This window comes from Mchenga conophoros, linkage group LG6, assembly GCF_057382185.1.
Source record: "Mchenga conophoros isolate Kocher_MC1m ecotype Shallow Benthic linkage group LG6, M_conophoros_male_GT1.1, whole genome shotgun sequence".
In the NCBI taxonomy this organism is placed as follows: domain Eukaryota; kingdom Metazoa; phylum Chordata; class Actinopteri; order Cichliformes; family Cichlidae; genus Mchenga; species Mchenga conophoros.
The window spans coordinates 26,191,710-26,211,763 of record NC_140531.1 but is presented as its reverse complement, the minus strand read 5'-3'; the positions used below and the strand labels follow the sequence as shown (position 1 = coordinate 26,211,763).

The 20,054-nt window shown below is 41.6% G+C and overlaps 3 protein-coding genes across 10 annotated transcripts in view; 2 read left to right on the top strand and 1 right to left on the bottom strand.

Moving 5' to 3' along the window:
• atf7ip (activating transcription factor 7 interacting protein) overlaps positions 1-5,997 on the top strand; it is a 31,804-nt gene extending 25,807 nt beyond the window's left edge. For 4 of the 5 annotated variants that reach the window (XM_085277087.1, XM_085277083.1, XM_085277084.1 and 1 more), the window contains 6 exons: positions 1,302-1,366; positions 2,898-3,578; positions 3,667-3,768; positions 3,856-3,933; positions 4,097-4,182; positions 4,446-5,997. In XM_085277087.1, the coding sequence (XP_085133213.1) occupies positions 1,302-1,366; positions 2,898-3,578; positions 3,667-3,768; positions 3,856-3,933; positions 4,097-4,182; positions 4,446-4,907 (1,474 nt within the window). In that variant the 3' untranslated portion in view covers positions 4,908-5,997. The remainder of the gene's footprint in view (positions 1-1,301; positions 1,367-2,897; positions 3,579-3,666; positions 3,769-3,855; positions 3,934-4,096; positions 4,183-4,445) is intronic. The other variant, XM_085277086.1, reaches the window with a different exon arrangement.
• Positions 5,998-10,623: 4,626 nt separating this feature from the next.
• On the bottom strand, positions 10,624-19,799 carry LOC146572729 (uncharacterized). Its single transcript, XM_085278502.1, has 2 exons — positions 19,637-19,799; positions 10,624-11,795 (listed from the first exon to the last, which is right to left on the bottom strand). The coding sequence occupies exons 1-2, from the start codon at positions 19,797-19,799 to the stop codon at positions 10,624-10,626; spliced, it is 1,335 nt and encodes a 444-aa protein (XP_085134628.1).
• Positions 19,686-20,054, top strand: part of grin2bb (glutamate receptor, ionotropic, N-methyl D-aspartate 2B, genome duplicate b) — a 151,338-nt gene continuing 150,969 nt past the window's right edge. For 3 of the 4 annotated variants that reach the window (XM_085277082.1, XM_085277076.1, XM_085277077.1), the window contains exon 1: positions 19,686-20,035. The gene's annotated coding sequence lies outside the window, so the exon portion shown is untranslated. The remainder of the gene's footprint in view (positions 20,036-20,054) is intronic. The other variant, XM_085277079.1, reaches the window with a different exon arrangement.

Genomic DNA, 20,054 nt, shown 5'->3' with positions numbered 1-20,054 from the left:
ACATTGTCCCGGGTTGCTAAGTGTAATCACTAGATTACAAACAAATGGACAGAATATCAATCTTTACGTCCTCTAAATCCATACTTTTTTGGAAACAAGAATCCATGTCCCTTGTTCGGTTTGTCAGGACCATCTTTTTGAAAGTCTTAATTTCGCTCCAAATATTTCTAAAGACTTGTTTGGAATAAACAAACACATGCCCCAGTGTGTGTTTTGCACCTGCAAAGTAACCCCACATGGGTCCAGGTCCTGAGTCTTGTGACGTTCTACAATATGAAGCCTGAGCGTTTCTTCAGGCAGTGCAGAGTGTAGTTAAAACTGCACCTCTCCTCCCAACAGCGTGCTCCGTCGACAGACAATAGAGCCGCAGCCTGAGGTGCCCAGAGAGGGATTGGTGCCCTCTGTTGATAAGACTCCGGCACTGTCTGTCAAGATGGAGGAAGAAGACGAGGAAATGGAGGAGGAAGAGGAAGCAGATATGTCCCGCCATGTTGCCATGGCGAGAAAGCTGGCAGAGTACAATGAAGGGAAATGCAGAGCAGACATTAAACTCCGCACGATTCCCTCGCACTTGGAAAACGTGCTCTACCACAACTGCAAGAGAAGCTCAGGGAACCCAAGACCTGACCGCTACGCCTCGTACATTTTCCGCTACTTAGTGCCATACGATGTCTACTGTGACTGGGTCGCAAAGGTCAACTACGTTGGATTATTGGGCAAAGAGGCCTTGCCCGTAAACTTGAGGAGGGCAATGAGGATGTACATTGAGCGTCGATTTCCTGTGCTGTCTTGTGAGAAGTGGAGAGAAATTCGAGACGTTATCAATGAAATACTGCGAGTAAAGAGAAGGCCGGAGTTTTTTCGAGAGTACGAGGAAAGAACTGGCATGTCGTTTTGACGCTTGAACGCCACAGGAACTGAAGCATACTGGGACAATTGTCATTATTCGTGGTAGAACATATATAAACATTTTGTCAAAATATCACCCTCCAGTCACTTAGATCTTTGTAGGTGTTCTTAAAAATTATCATGTTGAAAAGGATATTAATCTCTGCTGACAGACTTTGTGAAGTTGGCACCATGCTTGAAGAGAGCGAACTGCAGTTAAATACCGATGAATGATTTTGTGAAAACTCGGACACACGCTTTAAGTTTGATTCTCGTTCCTACCACAAAGATGACTGTGTTACATGGAATAAATCTAAATGTCAACACCTTACCTCATTCACTCTTCATCCTGTAAAGGACATAAGCAACTTCAAGTGTCAACAACTCTAAGTATCAGCAATCTTTCTAAACAGGCCAGGCTGGACTTCCATGGAGGTAAAGCAGACATCCACAACTGTTTCTTCATCCAGCACAGCAGGTGAGTAACAAAGATCTGTCTTTAATTTTTTTTATGGTAAATGTTGTGTACGTTTTGTTTGTTTGTTCTTTGACAGAATTAATGGCTTCTTGTGGGAGTTTTGAAACTTTAGCTTTTTTCTTCATGTGGGTTTGCATGTTGTTCGTTCTTTGTGTGTACTTGAAGCCTGACCAGTGTTGGATATTTGGGACCTATTCCCAGGTTTTAGGTAGTACAAATTCAGGTATTGGTGTATTGGCTAAACAATAAATGAAAATGGGATCCAGTGCAAGCTGTGACAGATAAAGCTAGGATTTGACACAACAATGCAGTCATTTCAGAACAGTTTAGAGTGATCTTCAAATAATAGACAAAGTATACTATATCCCTAATGCATACTTACACAGTTAAACAAATGGCACATTAGACTTGTCCTTATCTATTTACTTTCTAGCAACAGAAAGTTGCTTTTGTCTGCTTCGTTATTTATGAGCGGTTTCCACAGCAGAGATCCCTGCATGTTTGATTTGGCAGATTTCTTTATGGCAGATCTGATAGTTTACTTCACAAACCTAACTGTTGTGTTATTTTGAAGACATGGCTCAACTTTGCACCATAGTTTGCTCAGTTCTGATGCATACTCTGCTGCATGTGCTGCAAATAGTGGTGAGACTTTTGTAAACAGCAGAGTCAAAGCCTCTTTTTTTATTCTTTATTTTTTGTTTTTTTCTTCAGGAAAGTGTTATAGTTATTATAGTTCTGTATTTTCTAATTAGTTTTTATTTTTCTTTCATTTTAACCTTTTGTTTAAAATTCCGTCTAGTTAGTTTGTTTTAGTATTTATTTGTTTTACACTTAGTTTGGATCTTTATAATTATTTATGTCCGAGACAAGATTTAAGAAAATCAGTACAGCAGTTAGAATCAAAAAACACTGAACTTTCTGAAAATGGATACAATTTTTACCAAACATTATAAGTACTAAACTTTCTCCTACACTCTTTATTTTATTTTGATTAGTTTTCACAATTTTTTTTGGAGAAGTCTTGTTTTTATTTAGTTTTCACAATACACCGAAACCTTCAGAAATAAGAAAACAGTCGACTTCTTAGTAAGTGTTTACAATGTAGCCAATTATATATAGGAAAAAAATATTGCCTAGTTTTAATTTTCAGCAATGTTAATTGAGTTGGTTACAGAAACACCGCGAAAGTGAGCGTATCAAACTTCTGGCTGCTCTTTAATGTTTATTCCTGTTAAGAAGCCATGTTTGTAATTGGAAGTTTATTGACCATGACAGAATTACAGAAAATAGGTCATCTTACCTTTCATGTTTTCCAGGAGCAGTGTGGAAAAGTGTCATTGAATTTGTCTGCATGTTGTATTTTTGCATAGATGTCTCAAAATCTTTTGTCCATGTCATGCTGGGATGGGTTTTTAACTGCCATCACCTTTACTAGCAATTAACAAATGATTGACAGTCTTTTGAGCAAAAGTGTACCCTGTGCAGATATTTTCAAGTCTCTTCTAACAAGTCTCTTTCCCCCCCCCAGTAGTTCCAGTTCCTACCGCAACCCCTGCCGCAGCTTCAGCCCCTGCTGCAGCTTCAGCTCCAACTCCCACCTCCACTTCAACTGCCATGGTTCAGCAGACCCCTATCCTCCAGCTGATCACTTCCAACTCTAATCCCACCTCCACCTTGGCCACTGGCAGTACCACCCAGAGTCAAACGGGCACCCTCCTCTTGAAGACTGCCTCTGGGAGTAGCATGATGGCTACAGGCCAGCCGCTTCTCATCCAGTTGCCTTTATCAGTGAACGGCCAGGCAGGGACACTGGTCAACATCCCCGTCTCGTCTTTGTCTGCAGCCAGCTCACTGAACAAGTCCAAAACCACTGCTTCTACCGCCACGTTTATACTCAAGCCTGCACCTGTCACGACCACAGCCACAGCCTCGGCACCAGCCGTGGCCACTGTCCCAGCCCTCCATGGCTCCAGTGCCCAGATGTCCTCTGGCCAGATCTCTCTTGCTCGTGCTGTGTATCAAGGCGGTGTAAGTGGAATAACTACACCCCATGCTGGGGTATCTGTGACCACGGCCAGGACACCAGCTCAGTCTGTCTCTGTAGTCGGGGCCATGTCTTCAGTCTCTTCACCTACAACATCTGGGCCAGCAGCAACCGGATCCACTGCTCCGGGACCTCCACAGGGGATGTCTTTGACATCAAAGACAGGTGAGGATGACTGAAGAGCACGGAGGTGCTGCTGACATTTCATTTTCCTTAACTTGGTACTAAATTTAGATTGTTTTGTATTTCTCAGACAACCAAGTTACAGTAACCGCTGCATCTAAAGCAGCTGCACCAGCGGCACGACCCAAAGGCTCCGTAATTGACCTCACCGAGGACGATGATGATGTCCAAGGTTAGAGTTGGCGAACTTTTTGTTTTGTTTTTACTTCCCCTAATATATGTTATTAAGGCTAATTATGTTATGTTTTATGGTTTTCAGTGACTGGAGTGAAGAATGCTACTGTTACAACTCCCTCACCGAGCCCACGCACTAACCCAGTCATCAGCATCCACAACAGTAAGAGCACCAAATTACACTAAACAAATTTTATCACTCTGGCAAATTATAAAGTATCTAGTAATTTAGGCAGATGCCTATGCATATGTATCCTGTGCTTTAATTCTAACTTATACATATAATCTGAGTTTCTTGTTTTGTTTGCTTTTGTTTTTGTTTTCAGATACAGGAGCAAGAGCATCCCCTCTAAGCAATCAGAACAGTTCTGGCAATCCTCAGTTGACAGTACATCACCGCCCCCCAGTGGTGGTGAGCTTTTAGAACTGGATTCTAAATATTTCTCACACAGGCACTTCACTACTTTTCTGTTCTGTAACTTCAATGTTTAAGTCTTGGTGAATTGTTATTTTAACATGATTTGCTGATGGTTGGTTTCTAAAGCTATTATTAGATTTTTCTCTGTTGAAAACTACAGCTGTTAGCTGTTTTGGGAGTTATCCAAGCACGAATGATCCTTTTGCCACAACTAAAAGGAAAGAACAAGCTGTGACACCAGATTTCTTTTTTTGCAGGATACTCCATTAAAATCCCGCAGTGTAACCACTACTACTACACCAACTCGAGGCTCCAGCATGGCGCTTCCACCGCTCCCTCCTGCACCCGCACCATCACGCTTACCCCCAGAGGCTGAACGGACCTCACCTCCTCAACAACCTCAGCTAAAGCTGGTGCAGAGTCAGACTGGTATAGTGCTCTCCTGGTGTGTTGGAGAAGTTGATCGGACCTGCGCAGCTGTAGAAAGCTATCACCTTTATGCCTTTCATCAAGATAACTCTAACAGCAATGCATCTCAGCAGCACTGGAAGAAAATTGGGGAGGTGAAGGCCCTTCCACTGCCTATGGCCTGTACGCTGACCCAGTTCCAGTCTGGCTCCACGTATCACTTTGCTGTTCGAGCCAAAGATGTATATGGGCGCTTTGGCTCTTTCTGCGAACCTCAGTGCACAAATGTCATCAGTTCCAGCTCTAGTTGAACCGTTACAGAAAAGACATAGCGTTTTGCCTTTGATAGTTTATGACTTTTCACCTGTTTTGTGTTAGGAACTGAAATATTGTACGCTGGACAAAAACAAACACCTGTAAATGTCTTCCCACATAACAACTGGGCAACAAACTGACTTGGAGAGTTCAAGTGGCAAACGGTTGGTTTTGTCTGACTCATCATATGTAATGTGTTTTTTGTGACTTAAGCTGTTGTGTATATAAGTTGAAAAAGTTTGCCCCTCCTGCCAGATCAGGTATTTGTGTTGTTCGCTCCTGATCTTCAGACCCAGATCTTTTTTTTTTCTTTTTTTTTTCTTCCTCTTTTACTTGACAGGATTTTTTTTTTTCCATGTAAACTAAATTGCACAGAAATGTATAAATGTGTGGTAGAAACAGAATGATAACTTTTGTAAGTTTTGTCTGGCAACCAGACTTTCACAAGCATAATAAAGAGGTTTTATTAAAGTCAGCGACAGGTTAAATATTCTGTATTTAATGCCATAGCACTCCTCTGCAGTTAGACTTTAGTCACCTAGGCCTAGAGAGCCTGGATGACTCCTTTGTAGTTCCCATAGGATTGGCAAGTTGTTCATAGAGGTTTGTGGGTGATGCTATGTGAAATCTGTTTCAAAGAGTGCTGCATCCACAACGTTCTTGTGATTGCCCAATTGGTGCAGACAAATCGTCACCGACACAGTGGCGACTGCCAGCAACCACTCACCAGCTGGTTGTGGGATACATACTTTTCCTAAACAACCTGGGGTTGCCAGTGGATCACTGACTGATCCCTAGGCCTATGTGAATGAGGCTTCAGCAATCGATGTCAAAGCGCGCATATATATATATATATTTTTTTTTTTTTTTTTTTAACCTCATTACCAGTGGTTGCCGGATGATTACAGAGTGGACATTAAGCCTGTGTGGCTCGGACCATACAGAAACCACAAAGCAGAAAACCAATGCCTAACAAAGACATGGACTTTGGTAACAGGATACAGAAAATATAGTCATGTGGGGACCAAAATCAAAAAGGTTATGTTATTGTCTCTGAATGTGCACAATAAACCTTGTCAGATGGCAGTCCTGTGACTCAGTGGATGTCTTATACTGGTGTTCTTCAAATGCGAGAACAAGATCAGAACAACTATTTGGATAAATCCTTGTGAAGGCATCAAGAGGATTATTGAAATGCTTTAAACAGCTGTAACCACTCCGTTATTTTATTGAGCGACAGATAATTTGGAGATGCTACTTAACCTTAACAAAGCTGTCTCTGGACTGCAAATGGAAACCCAATGAACCACATGGAGAACATGCAGAGTGCACGGCTGACCATAACGTTCAAGCAGAGAACCTTGTTTCTGTGAGGCGACAGTGCGCTAACCACTGCTCAAATGTGCTACCTATCCTTCTCTAGTGGGACTAGCTGCACAGCCCCATTAAAATCAAAGCAGAAATTGATTCTCAGACTGCCTCGTTAAAGAGTTCTTGGGCTTTGACCTGTGGAAGCTGGTCAAAAGAAGAATACACTTGATTTTAGTCTTAGCGGAAAGAGGAACTGAAACGAACCATTCTGGTAAAGAAAATTGCCAGGCTGGTAGATGATCTGGTTTGGAATTTTAACAACAAGACAGTCTCATGTCTCCAGGAAACTGGCAATGCAATGTCTGGAAGAAAGGGAAGTAGAAACTAGCTCGGACTGAGACAAACTGTGTACATTGGCTGGCCATGAGCTCTGACTGACGTTGGCATGTCTCGGATGAGGATCTATAAACAGACTAGGTGGAAGAGGTGCAGTCTCATTCTTATAAAGTGCTTTTCTACTCCGAACACTCAAAGCACTACATACTAAAATCCTCATTCATCGATTCGCGCAAGCACGCAAGTGCTTTCTACGTAATATTCACACTCCAATGAATGCATCAAGGTTCACTAGTTGGCATGCAGATTTGAGCAGCCAGGGATCAAGCCACCAACTTTCTGATTAGTGTCCTGCTAATCTACTAAAAAGTCCTGGCTTCAGGGATGGTATATGGAAGTGCACTTCCCTGGTAAGATTAGATGAAAATGCTGACAGGGCATGTTGCACTGCTCTGATGAAGGATGGAGGAACTCAGTCCAGAAAATCTGAAGTGCAATAGACTAAGCTCACTGCAATATGATAAAATCAACTATGGTAAATCAAGACAGAAAAGCTAAGTGGTCCTCTGGAAGTGATTGGCAGAGGGAGAGACTGGTTCACCAGATTAGGCTGTGACAAGACATGCCTGGATCCAACAGTGCTGCATCAATATAAGCCTTGGAAGATGACATCTGAAATTTTTAAATCACTGTCAAAGTCTTTAGTATCATTGCATTTTTGACTTTTTCATGGACCTCAAATTTGCGCAGTGAGCAAAATAGGTGTCAAGCTCAATCTTCATGTTGAGGATCATCACTGGTGATAAGCTGTGCCTTCAAGAGACAGACAGTCCTCAGTGGATGAGTGGAATTTTGAGGGCATTGCATCAAGAGATAAAACTAGACCTGGAAAATATCTCTAGACTGTAACATTATGAAAGGTCCGAGAGAGAAAATTTGGGACAAAAGATCTGAACTGTGGCACTTTCCCATTGTACAGTTGTGCACATTCATCACAGAACCACCTTCCTCGCTCAGATCCAGGTTTGAGGCCCACTGTTTTGATGGATATGATACAATGTGCACTGAAAATGTGAACATGCAGTTGGTCAGTACAGAACATCCATAGAAAAAAAAATGGAAGTAGCAAGGTTGCTGGAAGTGGCGCAGCACTGCTCATAAAAAGTACCTTGAAGGGAATAGTGACAAAATTGAAATTGGAGCTTAATGGAGTCTTAATGGAGTCTTCTCGATGGTCTGTACGAGCCAGTGTTGGAACTTTGAGCTGTACAGGCTATAACATCACATTCACTGGCTTCACCTGGGATGGGTACCAGCCTTCATGGAAACATTTAATTAGGTCCGACCTTAGTGATGGCTTTGGTTCTTCCAGGTCATACAGAGGCTTGATTCAATCTCCACACTTACAGACTTTGACTCAGGGGCTTTTTACGGTTACTGCATTGGTTCTACCACTCACAAACAATCATGTCACTACAGCCCATCACCATTTGAGAACTGAGGACGTGAGAATTTGCTGAAGTATTCTTTTACAAATGATAGGTGTCGCCACCCAGACAAGCAGCGTGCAGGTATAATTGGCCTTTGAGTCTTCTCAGTCCATGAAGGCTGAGGGTTGAATGAGTGTTTCTGCAAATTTTGCCTAAAGTCCTTGCCCACATGTTATGCCATACAGGAGTGAGTAGATGTCTTAGAAAAAACTGTGGAAAATTACGATGTAAACAAGCTCACATCCAGGTAGATATTTAAAACCAACAAAGAGATTACAGATGACTGTAGCGTGCCCTTCATTACATTTTGAGTTTGTTTACCTTTTTTCTTCATTGGCTCGTCATTGATGTTTGACATTTATTTGCTATCCACGTAAGCAAGGCAAGGTTTCAAATGGAACAATTAAATTCTTTCACCATAAAGAAAGTAAACAATCTTAACTTCCAATCCAACTGCAAGTATCAAGAAACTATTGGGGTTGTCGAGATTCATATCATTCTGAGCCCTTATGAATTCACACTCAAATACTACTGAGACAGCACCATTTGCTGCCTTAAAAGATTTAGTGCTTAGGCCTTCAGTCAGATCCTGGGTTGAAGTTAAGGGTTTTGCCATAAGCTAGAAAAATAAAAACAGCAAGATGGCCAGCAGCAATGTGTCATTGTTGGAAGGCAACAATAACTCAAATATCCACTTGTTACAAGCAAAGTATACAAAAGAGCGTATCTGAACACAACATTTGTCGAGCCTATAAGCAGATGGGCTACAGCAGCAGAAGACCACAACTTCTGCCATACCTGTCCGCTAAGAACAGGAAACCGAGGCTACAATTTACGTGGGCTCATCAAAATTATGTGAGGGGTCTGCAGAGATGTTTTCTGTCCTTCTGGAGGGAAAATCCACAGCGATGATCCTGTCTCCAGACTGATTGTCTGTTGCACTCTGGCGCTGTCCTGCTTCGTGGCTGAGCCGAACCAGACAGCGATAGATCTGCACAGGACTGTCTGGATGAAGGCAGTGAAGAAGATGACCCTATGACAGGGTTAAGTTTCTGACTTGCCACAACTTTTTCCAGACAAATTCTATATGTGAGGAGCACTTTAGATCACGTGAAGTGGTAGATCCTAGGAATCTGAAGTGATCCACAGTAACTACTGTATTGTTGAGGATGGCAAAAGGTGGGAAGGTTTTTTGGGTTCTTCAAAAGTCCACCGTCATCTCCACAGTTTTGAGCGGGTTCAACTTCAGGTGGTTCTAACTGCACCAGTGGACCAGTTTATCTGCTTCCCTAACTATGCACGGATTTATCCTCATTTTGGATCAGACCAATGATAGTGGTGTCATCCACAAACTTTAGGAGTTTCACAGATGGTTCTTCTGAGGTGCAGTGATTACTGTAGAGGTAGAAAAGCAGCAGTCAAACTGTGAGTACGTCGTTTTTCAAACAAAGGTAAGTCAGCTTGAGTCTAGTTGAATGCGATTGATCGATTGACCTTGGCCTTTCTGATCTACAGCTGCACTGTGTAAGGTATAAAAATGCTGCAACAGTTACTGGAGAGCAGGCAGAAGCTATTGAAGGACACACAAGACTTCAGCACAAGAGCCCTGATTGGTTCCGATGGCGTGCCGGGAGAATCACAGCTTCGGTGAGGCACGCTGTATTTGCCACAAGTTTAGAAACTCCCGCCCAAAGCGTGGTTAATCGTGTGTGCTACCCTGAAAAGTCTATGTGTATTGTGCAAACAAGATGGGGACTGGAACATGAGGAGGACGCACGAAAGGCCTACACTGAAAAAATTGCAGCACTTCACCACTATCTGCAGGTTCGTTTGTGCGGTTTTATTGTGAACACACGTTTTCCTGAACTTGGAGCATCTCCTGATGGACTCACTATGCGTGAATGTTGTGGGAAAGGGTGCTTTTAAATACAGAACGGACAGCATTAAGCAAGCAGTGGATGCGCAGGATAAAGACTTCTGCCTGGAGTTAGCTGCAAATGGACTTCACTTTTAAAGAGGACGCACTCTTACTACTGTCAAGTGCAAACACAAATCTTCGTGACCAGCGCCAAGCACTGTGACCTCATTGTATGGACCCAAAGAGACATGGCTGTGGTTAGCATCTTCCCTGATGTAGACTTCTGTGAACCACGATTGAAGAAAGCACAGGAGTTAATCAAAAAAAAAAAAAGTGCCTTCCTGAACTTCGAATATTTTTCTCTATGCGTAGTGCAGCTCTGAATATCTAATTCTTTCTTTCTGGGGTCTACTTTTATGCCTGATGTGCGTAGACATGTTCACAATTTGCTTTCACTACTTTTGTACTAACAAAATACCACTTTACAAAATGTAAATAAAGAAACAAAAGATTTTTTTCTTGCCTTTCATTACTTTTATTACAACAATGTCAAAGGCGATCAAAGTAGTTACAGTGACGAATAAGTGTCAGTTACAGTTTACAAATACATTAATGTAATGACAACGTTTTTATAACATAACGCACTACCAACTGTCTTGAAATTACTATGTCTTAAGAGAAATGATCACAATACATACAGCACACGTTTACGAATTTTTAACAAGAGCAAGTTTCAGTTGTCCCTGGTTTTACCACCACACTGGGACACATGTTCACCAAAACGCAGCAAACCTTCACTATTTTATCAAGAAGGGTCACATCTTCACCCTCACATGGAAGAAGTAGACGGATTGGCATGGTGGTATGCAGCATTTTGAACTTATTGCGCAAAGTACCTATTACTCGCTCAACATGAATTCTTAGGTGGGCAATGGCTCTCTTATCTTCTATGTCCCTGGCATCGAGTTGACAGAAGCCCTTTGTATATGCAGGGATCTTAACCTCTGCACACATCATTCCCACAGGATTTCTGATGGCAAAGCCTCTGTCAGCCAAAACTACATCCCCTGGTAACAGCCTTTGAAGAATACCACAGTTCTCTGTGATATGTCTGTCTGATGCACTCCCACCCCACCCCTTGGAAATGAATGAAATTGCACCAAGAGGTGTAATCCCAACGAGGTATTTCATGGTGTGTGTACCCTTATACTGAGAGTATGTTTGTGCATGTGCCTTTAAATTTGATGGTCTTTCTGTACAAATTTCAAAACAATCTACAATGATGGCTACCCGTTTTCCAAAAATTTCAATAAATTGAGGGGGCATTGTGGCCTGTAAACAGTGCCTCTCTGGCCAGTGCACCAAGGCTCCTAAGCGGGCATACAAAACATCAATGGTATCGGTAAAGACAGAAGACAGAGTTTTGTGGGAAACATTGAATAGATCACAAAGATGCTGGACAGGAAGATCAAGTCTGAGACGCATGAGTGTGAGTAATAGCATTTGGAAATGCGACAGTTTCTGTGACGCTGGCAGGAAAGCTTTTACATTGTCAAACACGGCCAGTAAAATTGCAAAACAAGGTAGTCCAGTGTAATATCTTACTTTTTCCGTGTCATCCTTTAAAAAATGTTCATTCAGCTCTGTCTTTTTCAGTTGTGATTGAAGCTTCCTGTTCTCCTCCAACAGCCGGTTTACTTCTGCTCTGCTCTGTTCACAGCACACACAATCCTTCGTCTGTCTTGTAGCCTCTGTGTGTCTTACTGTCAGATCAAGATTTTCTACATTTGCAGTTGCTAACTCGGCCTCCACTTGTCCAACACAACTCTGGCCCACAGCCTCCTTGGCAAGGTGACTATGGTGTTGGTCTTCTGTCTGTCCAACTTGAGCTGCTCTTCATGTGTAACTGCTGCACAGGCCTCACCTTCACACTCTACTACTCCTTTATGAAAGCCTGTCAGCTACAAAGAGTACACACACAAAAGGGAAATGTTCAGCAGTATTCCAAATAAGGGCGCATGATTAATTAAAACGCTATGTGATGATTGCCGGACAGTGAGAGCACTTTTTTTAATTTTAGGATGGGGTGGTGGTGTTCTTTACCTCCGACTGCCGCTCTTTGTTGCGTTCGCTGTCTGTGACGGTCAGAATTAGATGTTAGGATTTCGGAGTGCCCCATATGGAGCGTTGGAACCCAGTCAGGATTTGTCTCATCCATTACATAGGCTGGTTTACCTACAATTACGCAAAAATAATATTAGCGTATCTATACATAGAAAGTATGTCTGCGAATTTACTCAGTAGGATGTTTGCCCTCTGAGCGCATCAACATTAAAACTAATAGGCTATAAAGCTTGATTTGTACATATTTAGAACTTACCGGACTGAAAATGTCTGGAGCACACCAACAGATGTTTGGAGATGGAAGAGAACTTGATATCAGGTCTTCTCACAGCTGCTATCCAGGTTTGGTTACATCAGCAACATGAGCTCCCTCATGTTGCTTCCAGGTGGGGAAAGAATGAAAAGATAAACCGTTTTCAGGCTTGTTCCTTTGCCGGTCGCGCGAACTAACGTTACAACCGATTACACAGCAAGTACGAACCATAGCTAATGTTCTCCGTGTGCTTTCGCTCCTCTTTCGCTAGCGCTTTTTTTGACCCAGAAATATGGCGCCTCAACCAAAAATCCTGACCACGCCCCCTCCCGTGACATCACGCTCCAAAGGCCTCCAAAGACTGCATCCTTGGTTCACCTGTTTGGCCAGTAGGCAAACTGCAGGGGTTCGAGCAGGATTTCTTTGATGTCTTTCAGGAGTGTTAACACCATACATGCCTCCCTGCCGATTTCAGTGCCCCTCCCGATAATCTCCCGGAGCCACCATTCTCCCGAATTTCTCCCGATTTTCCACCCGGACAACAAAATTGAAAAGCCATATCGCAGAATTCATAGCGCGGCCCTGCCAATTCCAGTTTCCAACAATGGCGGCAGCTACTTAGTTTTAATATTCCTCTTATTATTCTTTCAGGGTCGCAAAATAAACTTTTAACATATTTTCAGGTGAGAATGTAGCTGTGTAAACTTCAAATATCTGAGCCGGCGAGAACACCAAACTCCCGACACATCGTTTTCAAACCCCCGCGGTCTTTCGCTACTCGGGTTAAACATGATATATAAGTCACTTTGACAACTTAAAAATGTTATTGTTTGGCTTTTTCAGTGTTTTATTTGTTCGTGAGTAACTCGGTTTGGCTGAGATTAAAGTTATTCGATTATATTAAATTAATTTAACTTTATTAATCCCTCGGGACGTTGTTTACAACGGTGACATTTAACGTTTTATGCGATAAATAAACACTGTAAAATGTATTTACCCCCCCCACAACAGCCCTTTTGAATGTCTCACTAATTCTGAGGTTGGCAAGTATGGTTAACACTAGTCTTTCAAAGGACTTAATGACAACAGACATCATGGCGGCAGGATGATGGTGGAGATGATGGGGGGAGGGGGCAATAGGTCAGCACAGAGTCTCAGATACAAGGGGGGCAAACTGTCCTGGAACCCCGGTGTTCCGTCTCTGACAGAGCAGACAAACATCCTCTTCACAGATCTTTAATGTAAGCAGGGGGTCAGAGGGGAGGGAGTGAGGGCTGCTGATTCTTTTTGTGTGGATGTGAGGGTGAGCATAAGGGACGTGTGAATAGTTGTCTTTCACATCTGCAGTAGAAGGTGTTAAGGTCGTCAGTCAATTGAGGATCCTCTTCACAGAGGGGGGATGGACTCCTGTTACTAGAATGTGCTGCAGGTCTCTCCAAACTGAAGCAGGGTCATTGGCTGAGAAGTAGTTTTTTTTTAACTTCTCATTGTAACTCCTCTTAGCGACCCTGATCTCCTTGCTCAGCTTGTTTGTGGCCTGCTTGTACAGGGCCCGGTTCCCGCTGCTGTAGGCCTCCTCCTTGGTCTGGCACTGCTTCCCCAGATTTGGACTAAACCATGGTTTGTTATTATTGTATGTGCAAAAGGTCTCAGTTTACACCCCCCACGCACGGGGCGATCTGCGCTAACTTGCTAACGGAGATTTGCAGCGTTAATGTGGTTATGGCGTTAACATCATTTTAACGAGATTAACACTGACAGCGCTAGAATAAATCTTCTTTTTTTGGTACTGGTACTGGTTTTATTTTGTTGTATTTATCGGCAATACCGTAAAAGCTGGTGCGTGAAAATATTGTTGGACATAAACCGGTCCGTGGCGCAAAAAAGGTTGGGGACTGCTGCTTTAATGTGGCCACAGTCAGACCAAGGCTCTCAGTAGCTGAGCTGCTTTGTATATCTTAGTGTTTCCTTTGTGCCTTTCTAGTGAGAATTGAAAAGATGAACACATCACATTAAGCACTGAAGTGAAATTCATTTTATATTCTCTTATATTATAAATAACATCTGGTCAGTTTGGGTTAAAAACATTCTGAAGTGCCATACATTTTGATTATTTGACTTCAACAGAGACCTTAAAGTTTCACATAGACAACCCAACATTTCCCATTTAGGAAGCACTTACCAAAAAGAAAGGAAAAAAAAACCTCTGGCAGCAATTTACCTCAACAGACTGCAGAGTGAGGAAAACTGAGCACTGTAAAAACAACAGACAATAAACACTGAGCAGATCCAGTAGCCACCACAACTCTGGACCACACATTGCTGGCGCCACTGATACTGCAGAAAAGTGCAGGGAGGGAGAGGATAAAAGCATTAAAGCATAATCCACAGTGCAGAGAAAACAGTAGGTAAACGCATACATCAGTGGCATTAGAGTAAGCAGATGCCTAATGGAAACTTTAAGTTTCCATTGACAGAAAAAAACATTGCACGATAAGTAAAAGAGGTAAACTGGCCTAAAAGAAAATGATCTTACATATAAACTTCTTTGATTCAACAGCTCTGTAATGACAAAAAGAGAAGACACAGAGACTTAAAGGTGGATCTTTCCGGATTCTTGAATTATTATGGTTTTATTCAGCTCAGTGTTTTGTTTTTTTTTCTAAATTAAGCATGTGAGCTACTGTTAACATGAGCGTAAGAACTGCACATTAATGCTGCGACCTCCACACTAATGTCTGTGGTTATCATTGCAGTTGACAGGTTTTGCTGTGATATTATTTAATCCTAGCTACAATAAGTAATGATATGAAACGAAAAGTCAAGTTTGTGGCCACTGTTCGTTGCTGACCTGCAGTACTTTCAGTTGCCACAGAGGGGAGCCCTGGAGCCTTCAAAATCAAGTACTGCCAATACAGCTATTGCTGTCATGGCTACAATTCTAACAACTGGTAACTCACCAAACTGTATTATTCTTTGTTTTGTGCATCATGGTCTGCTCTCCTAATCACAATCGAGGTTTGCTGCAGATAATGTTTTGTTATATTGTGTATTTTATTTTAATATGCTACAGCTAAACAGCAAATCCACACAGTCCACACCAACAACATATCAGAAGAACACACAAAAGACAGAGAAGAAAAATCATGAGACTGGTGCTCTAATCTCTCATCATAATGCACGACACAATGCTAAAAGATTACTTTAGTGGAATTTTATGTCTCACAGATACATGGAAAATATTGTGGATCCTGTTACTGCCATCATGAAGTTTCAGTCTTTCTTTCTTTTTGTCTTTTTGGGATATTTGTCACACTTACATGTTTCATATTTAAATATTACACAAAGATAACCTAAGTAAATTCAAGATACAATTTTTAAATAATTACTTCATTTATCAAAGGAAAAAAGTTATACAAACCGACCTGGTCTTATGTGGAAAAAAAAATGCTCCCTAAACATAATAACTAGTTGCAACAAGAACTGAAAACAATTTTTTTTTTATGAAATTAGCAGTAATCCACAGTTCCTTATTGCAGCTTCCTACAGTAAGTAAGTTCTCTGATAATGGTGTATTTTATGTATTTTATCCATACTGTCTTCCAAATCTGGCTCCAAACATCCATCCATCACCAGGCCAACCGCAAGATGTAATCTCTCCAACATATCCTGCATCTGCGCCGGGGGCTCCTCACACTAAGACATGCCTGGAACATTTAATCCCTCTGAGAGAGAAGATATCAAAGGACACTTCCACCCTGCCTGGGATATCGTTACCAGGGATGCACCCTGGAGGCAAGCCTGGGGAGGGAAGTTGAGGGAACATGCCTGGTGGCTGGGCCGATGGAGACCAAAGAGATGATATGGGCCCACCTCCTGAAGGAGGTGCTGTATGGCGTTTAGTATAATATTTGTTGTACGGTGATCAAGAGTGGGGGCTCTGACAGTTCAATGTCGGGCTATTGAGGCTGGCTATGGAAGAAAAAAATGAACTTTTTGGCACTAATGTTAAGGATTCAAAATGTTTAGCACAACACAAGTGGGTGATAGCTCTGTGGCTACATCCATCATTTAAATACAGTCTTTGACCCACATGGACAAGTGACGAGGCACCGTAAGAATCATGCTGATGCAGTAATACGAACTACAGGAGTTGTTGGATACCCTTTTTCAAGCACACATTCCCATAAACTTTACCTGTAGGCAGCTTCATTCACAAGCTGGCAGGTTTCTGTGGCAACACGCCACATAAGCGGGATGCCTTTCTGTTTGATTTTATTACATATTTAGTTCAGGCACAAAGAATAAAAAAAATAAAATAAAGTAAAAAAAAATGCTTGTTTTGAATTAAAACCACATGTTAGATGTGACAAAACTATCAGTGTCAAAAAAACAAAAAACAAAAAAACCCCCACATGTTAGAAAGCTCCATTTTCTGTGTTGTTAGGCGAATCATACATGCACCTATACAAACTACCACTAGAGGTCTCTCACATAATCTACTGCTTCATATTTCCCACGGAATGAAACTGTAAATAACACACTTTCTGCACCAAAGAGAAGGTACAGAATCATACCTGTTTGTCTATTGAATTAACACAAGTCAGCGATGGAAAGAGTAAATGAATTTAAGAAAAAGAAGAAGAAAAACTACAAAATCATAACAACAAACCTATGTAAGTTATATTTTCACAATTAGAAAAACTTAGTTTCACACTGCAACAGTAATCCTAACATATATGTAACTAATACTCAAAATTCCCAGTTCTACCACTCATATTTAGTACAATAAGCTGAGTGTATATAAAGACTTCAAGCAAACTGTAACTTTTTTATATACTGATGAGTGTAAATAAGTGTAAATTCTATTTCACAGGCTGATTGCGTGCATATTTCTTATGTAAATAATTGAGCTGTAATATAAAAAGTGAACACACATCGAATACAGTAGATAACCCAATAATTGAAAAAAAGCTGCAGCCTACTGTGTGTAAGCAAAGAATTTCCATTAGCATTTTATTTGGGCCTTTACTGAGCTTTTATGGGGGTGAATGTACAAGCACAGGAACACAGAACACACTGTCAAATATACACTCACCTCTCACTTTATTAGGTACGCCTGGTTAACTGCTTAACTGCTTAATGCAATCAGATGACACAAACTTAAGCATGTAGACAGGGTCAGGACAGCCTGCTGAAGTTCAAACTGATGAGCATTAGAATAAGTAGGAGAGGTAATTTTGTAACTTTGATTGTGGCATGGTTGCTGGTGGCAGACAGCTTGGTCTGAGTATTTCAGAAATGATCTCTATTGTTTAATCTCTATTGTCATAGTGTTAACAGAGAATATCCACTAGCTCACTTATGAAAATGCCTTGTTGATGCCATTAGTCATAACCACTCGTTACAACCAACATGCGTAGAAGAGCACAAGTTGCCACTTCAGCTAACAACAGAAAAGTCAGGCAATACATTCACAGAGTAAAGCTGGGCAAACACTGTGCGATTTTTTTCAGTCGCGTTATTCAGCTTCTGCTCAAACTGTACGATTGACTCGCAGGGGTTAGAAATTGGTAGGTAACGATGCAGGGTCTCACACTATACGGCCCGATGCTCTGATGCGACCCGAGTGCTCACACCGTGCGTCCATAAAAATGAAGGTTATAACAGAAAATCTGTCGCTCTATGGGATCAGAACGATGCCACCTTGAAATGAAACCGAGAAAAAATATTGTAACTGAAATAAATGTACTGAAAAATCTTGTATTGAAACTGAGAAAAAAATGATAGTGAAAAACAATGAATTGAAACTGTAAATTGTTTTGTTTTCGCGTACAATTTGTTTCAGTTGAGACCCTGCATCGTGACCTACGAACTTCTAACCCCTGCGAGTCAATCGTACAGTTTGAGCAGAAGCAATAACGCGACTGAAAAAAATCGCAGTGTTTGCCCAGCTTAATGTGTGCTAAAATAACTACTTTAGTCACTACATAAAAAAAATCTGTACTTTCTTTTCACAACACCACGATCACAAGGACTGCACGTATCCACAAGTTTTGGTAGTTTTGGTACTTCAGCATGTAGATAGCCCTATGAAAAGTAGCGAGCATGAAGGAAGCAAGGTTTTTGTTTTGTTTATTTTGTCTGTCAGAACTGTTGTTTGGAGCGACGTTTTTTAAGTGGCAGGTCATTTCAAACGCTACGTTTCTTTCAACTCAACAAACATCAACAAACACGCGAACTGTTTGTGTGCAGTTTGTTGCTAGCTTAACGTCCAGCTGCTGTATTTCACAGGGAGAGAAAAGAAAGAGCCAACTTCACTCAGAGATGGAGAAAGATGGGGAGAGGAAGAAGAGAGGTTAGATGCAAAGGTAAGGACTGCTCAGTGAGATTTGACAAACTGGAAATTTAAAGTTTACATGTGAGATAATCTGTTTTCATATTGTGTGAAATGGCTAAACAAGCTGAGGTTGACTGTGTTATGGATCAAAATCATTAAAAGCATGAAAATCCTCTGCTGATTAGTGCAGGATTAACAGGTTAGATTGCTGTACTGTGATGGATTTAAAGTAAAGAACAAGTGTGGGACTGGTGCACAGTGACTGTCTAGTTAGTATAAACAGTGTACCCTCAGTGCAGAGGATGGAAATCAGCCAGGACAACTCATGAAACATCTGCTGACACCTGGTTGAGTCAGGTGTGTAAATTTGTAAAGAGCAAGAGGTCAGCTGATCACAGTCTGTACATTAAGACCCCCCCCCCCCCCCCCCACTGAATCCCACTTTAACTCTTGACACATTCCTGTTTTAAGTCAAAGAAAATGGAGCTCTCTCTTTTTCACATTTTCCTTCTATCTATCTATCTATCTATCTATCTATCTATCTATCTATCTATCTATCTATCTATCTATCTATCTATATGTGTGTATATATATATATATATATATATATATATATATATATATATATATATACATGCTTGCTATTATTTTAGATACAGTAAACTAGTCTTAATGCCAAAATAGAGTTTAATACAGTTTTAAGTTGTGACTTTCGGCTTTGCAGAACTTTAGATTTTTACTTTTTTGTAAAAAGCATCATTAGCAGTCCTAATGTACTTTGAAATGCAGGTGTTTTACTTGTAATGGGGTATCGTTTCGCAGTGTGGCACTGTTCTTTCAGCTCGTTCCGCTGTCTCCCTCAGATGCTGCCGAGTCTAATCTCCAATTAAAACAGAGCAACAACAGAGGGAGCCATTGCTTTCTGTATTGGAAACAATTTTCTTGACAATTGTTGCAGCAGCCTGGCTTCACTGTACCATATCTCTAATTCACAACCCTACAGAAGGACCCACCTCCACATCGCTCTCTCTTTCTCTCGCTCTCTTGGAAGGAGGGGGAGGAGAGCGAGCGCAGTTTGAGTTGCGCTCGCTCTACGCCAGCCAGAGGTGTGTTTCGGCTCCACACTCTGTATCTCTGCGTAGCAGCACCCAACCATGCAGCCAGCCTGAGTGCCATGTCCAACAGCTGTGTTGGCAAAGGGTTACCGCTCATCTGAAGGGAAGGTAGCGTCTTGCTTTGAGGAGGACAGAAGATAAAAGAAGACTGACCAGTTGCAGAGAGAGAGAGAGGGGGGGATATAACTGAAAGCCCCCTCCTCGCCTCACTAAACAGAGCAAAAACGGAAGGCTTTGGAGTATTCAATTTTTTCTTTCGTTTTATATTTTTCTTATTCCTCATCGCAGTGCTGGGAGGTGCTTCATCTTTTCATAT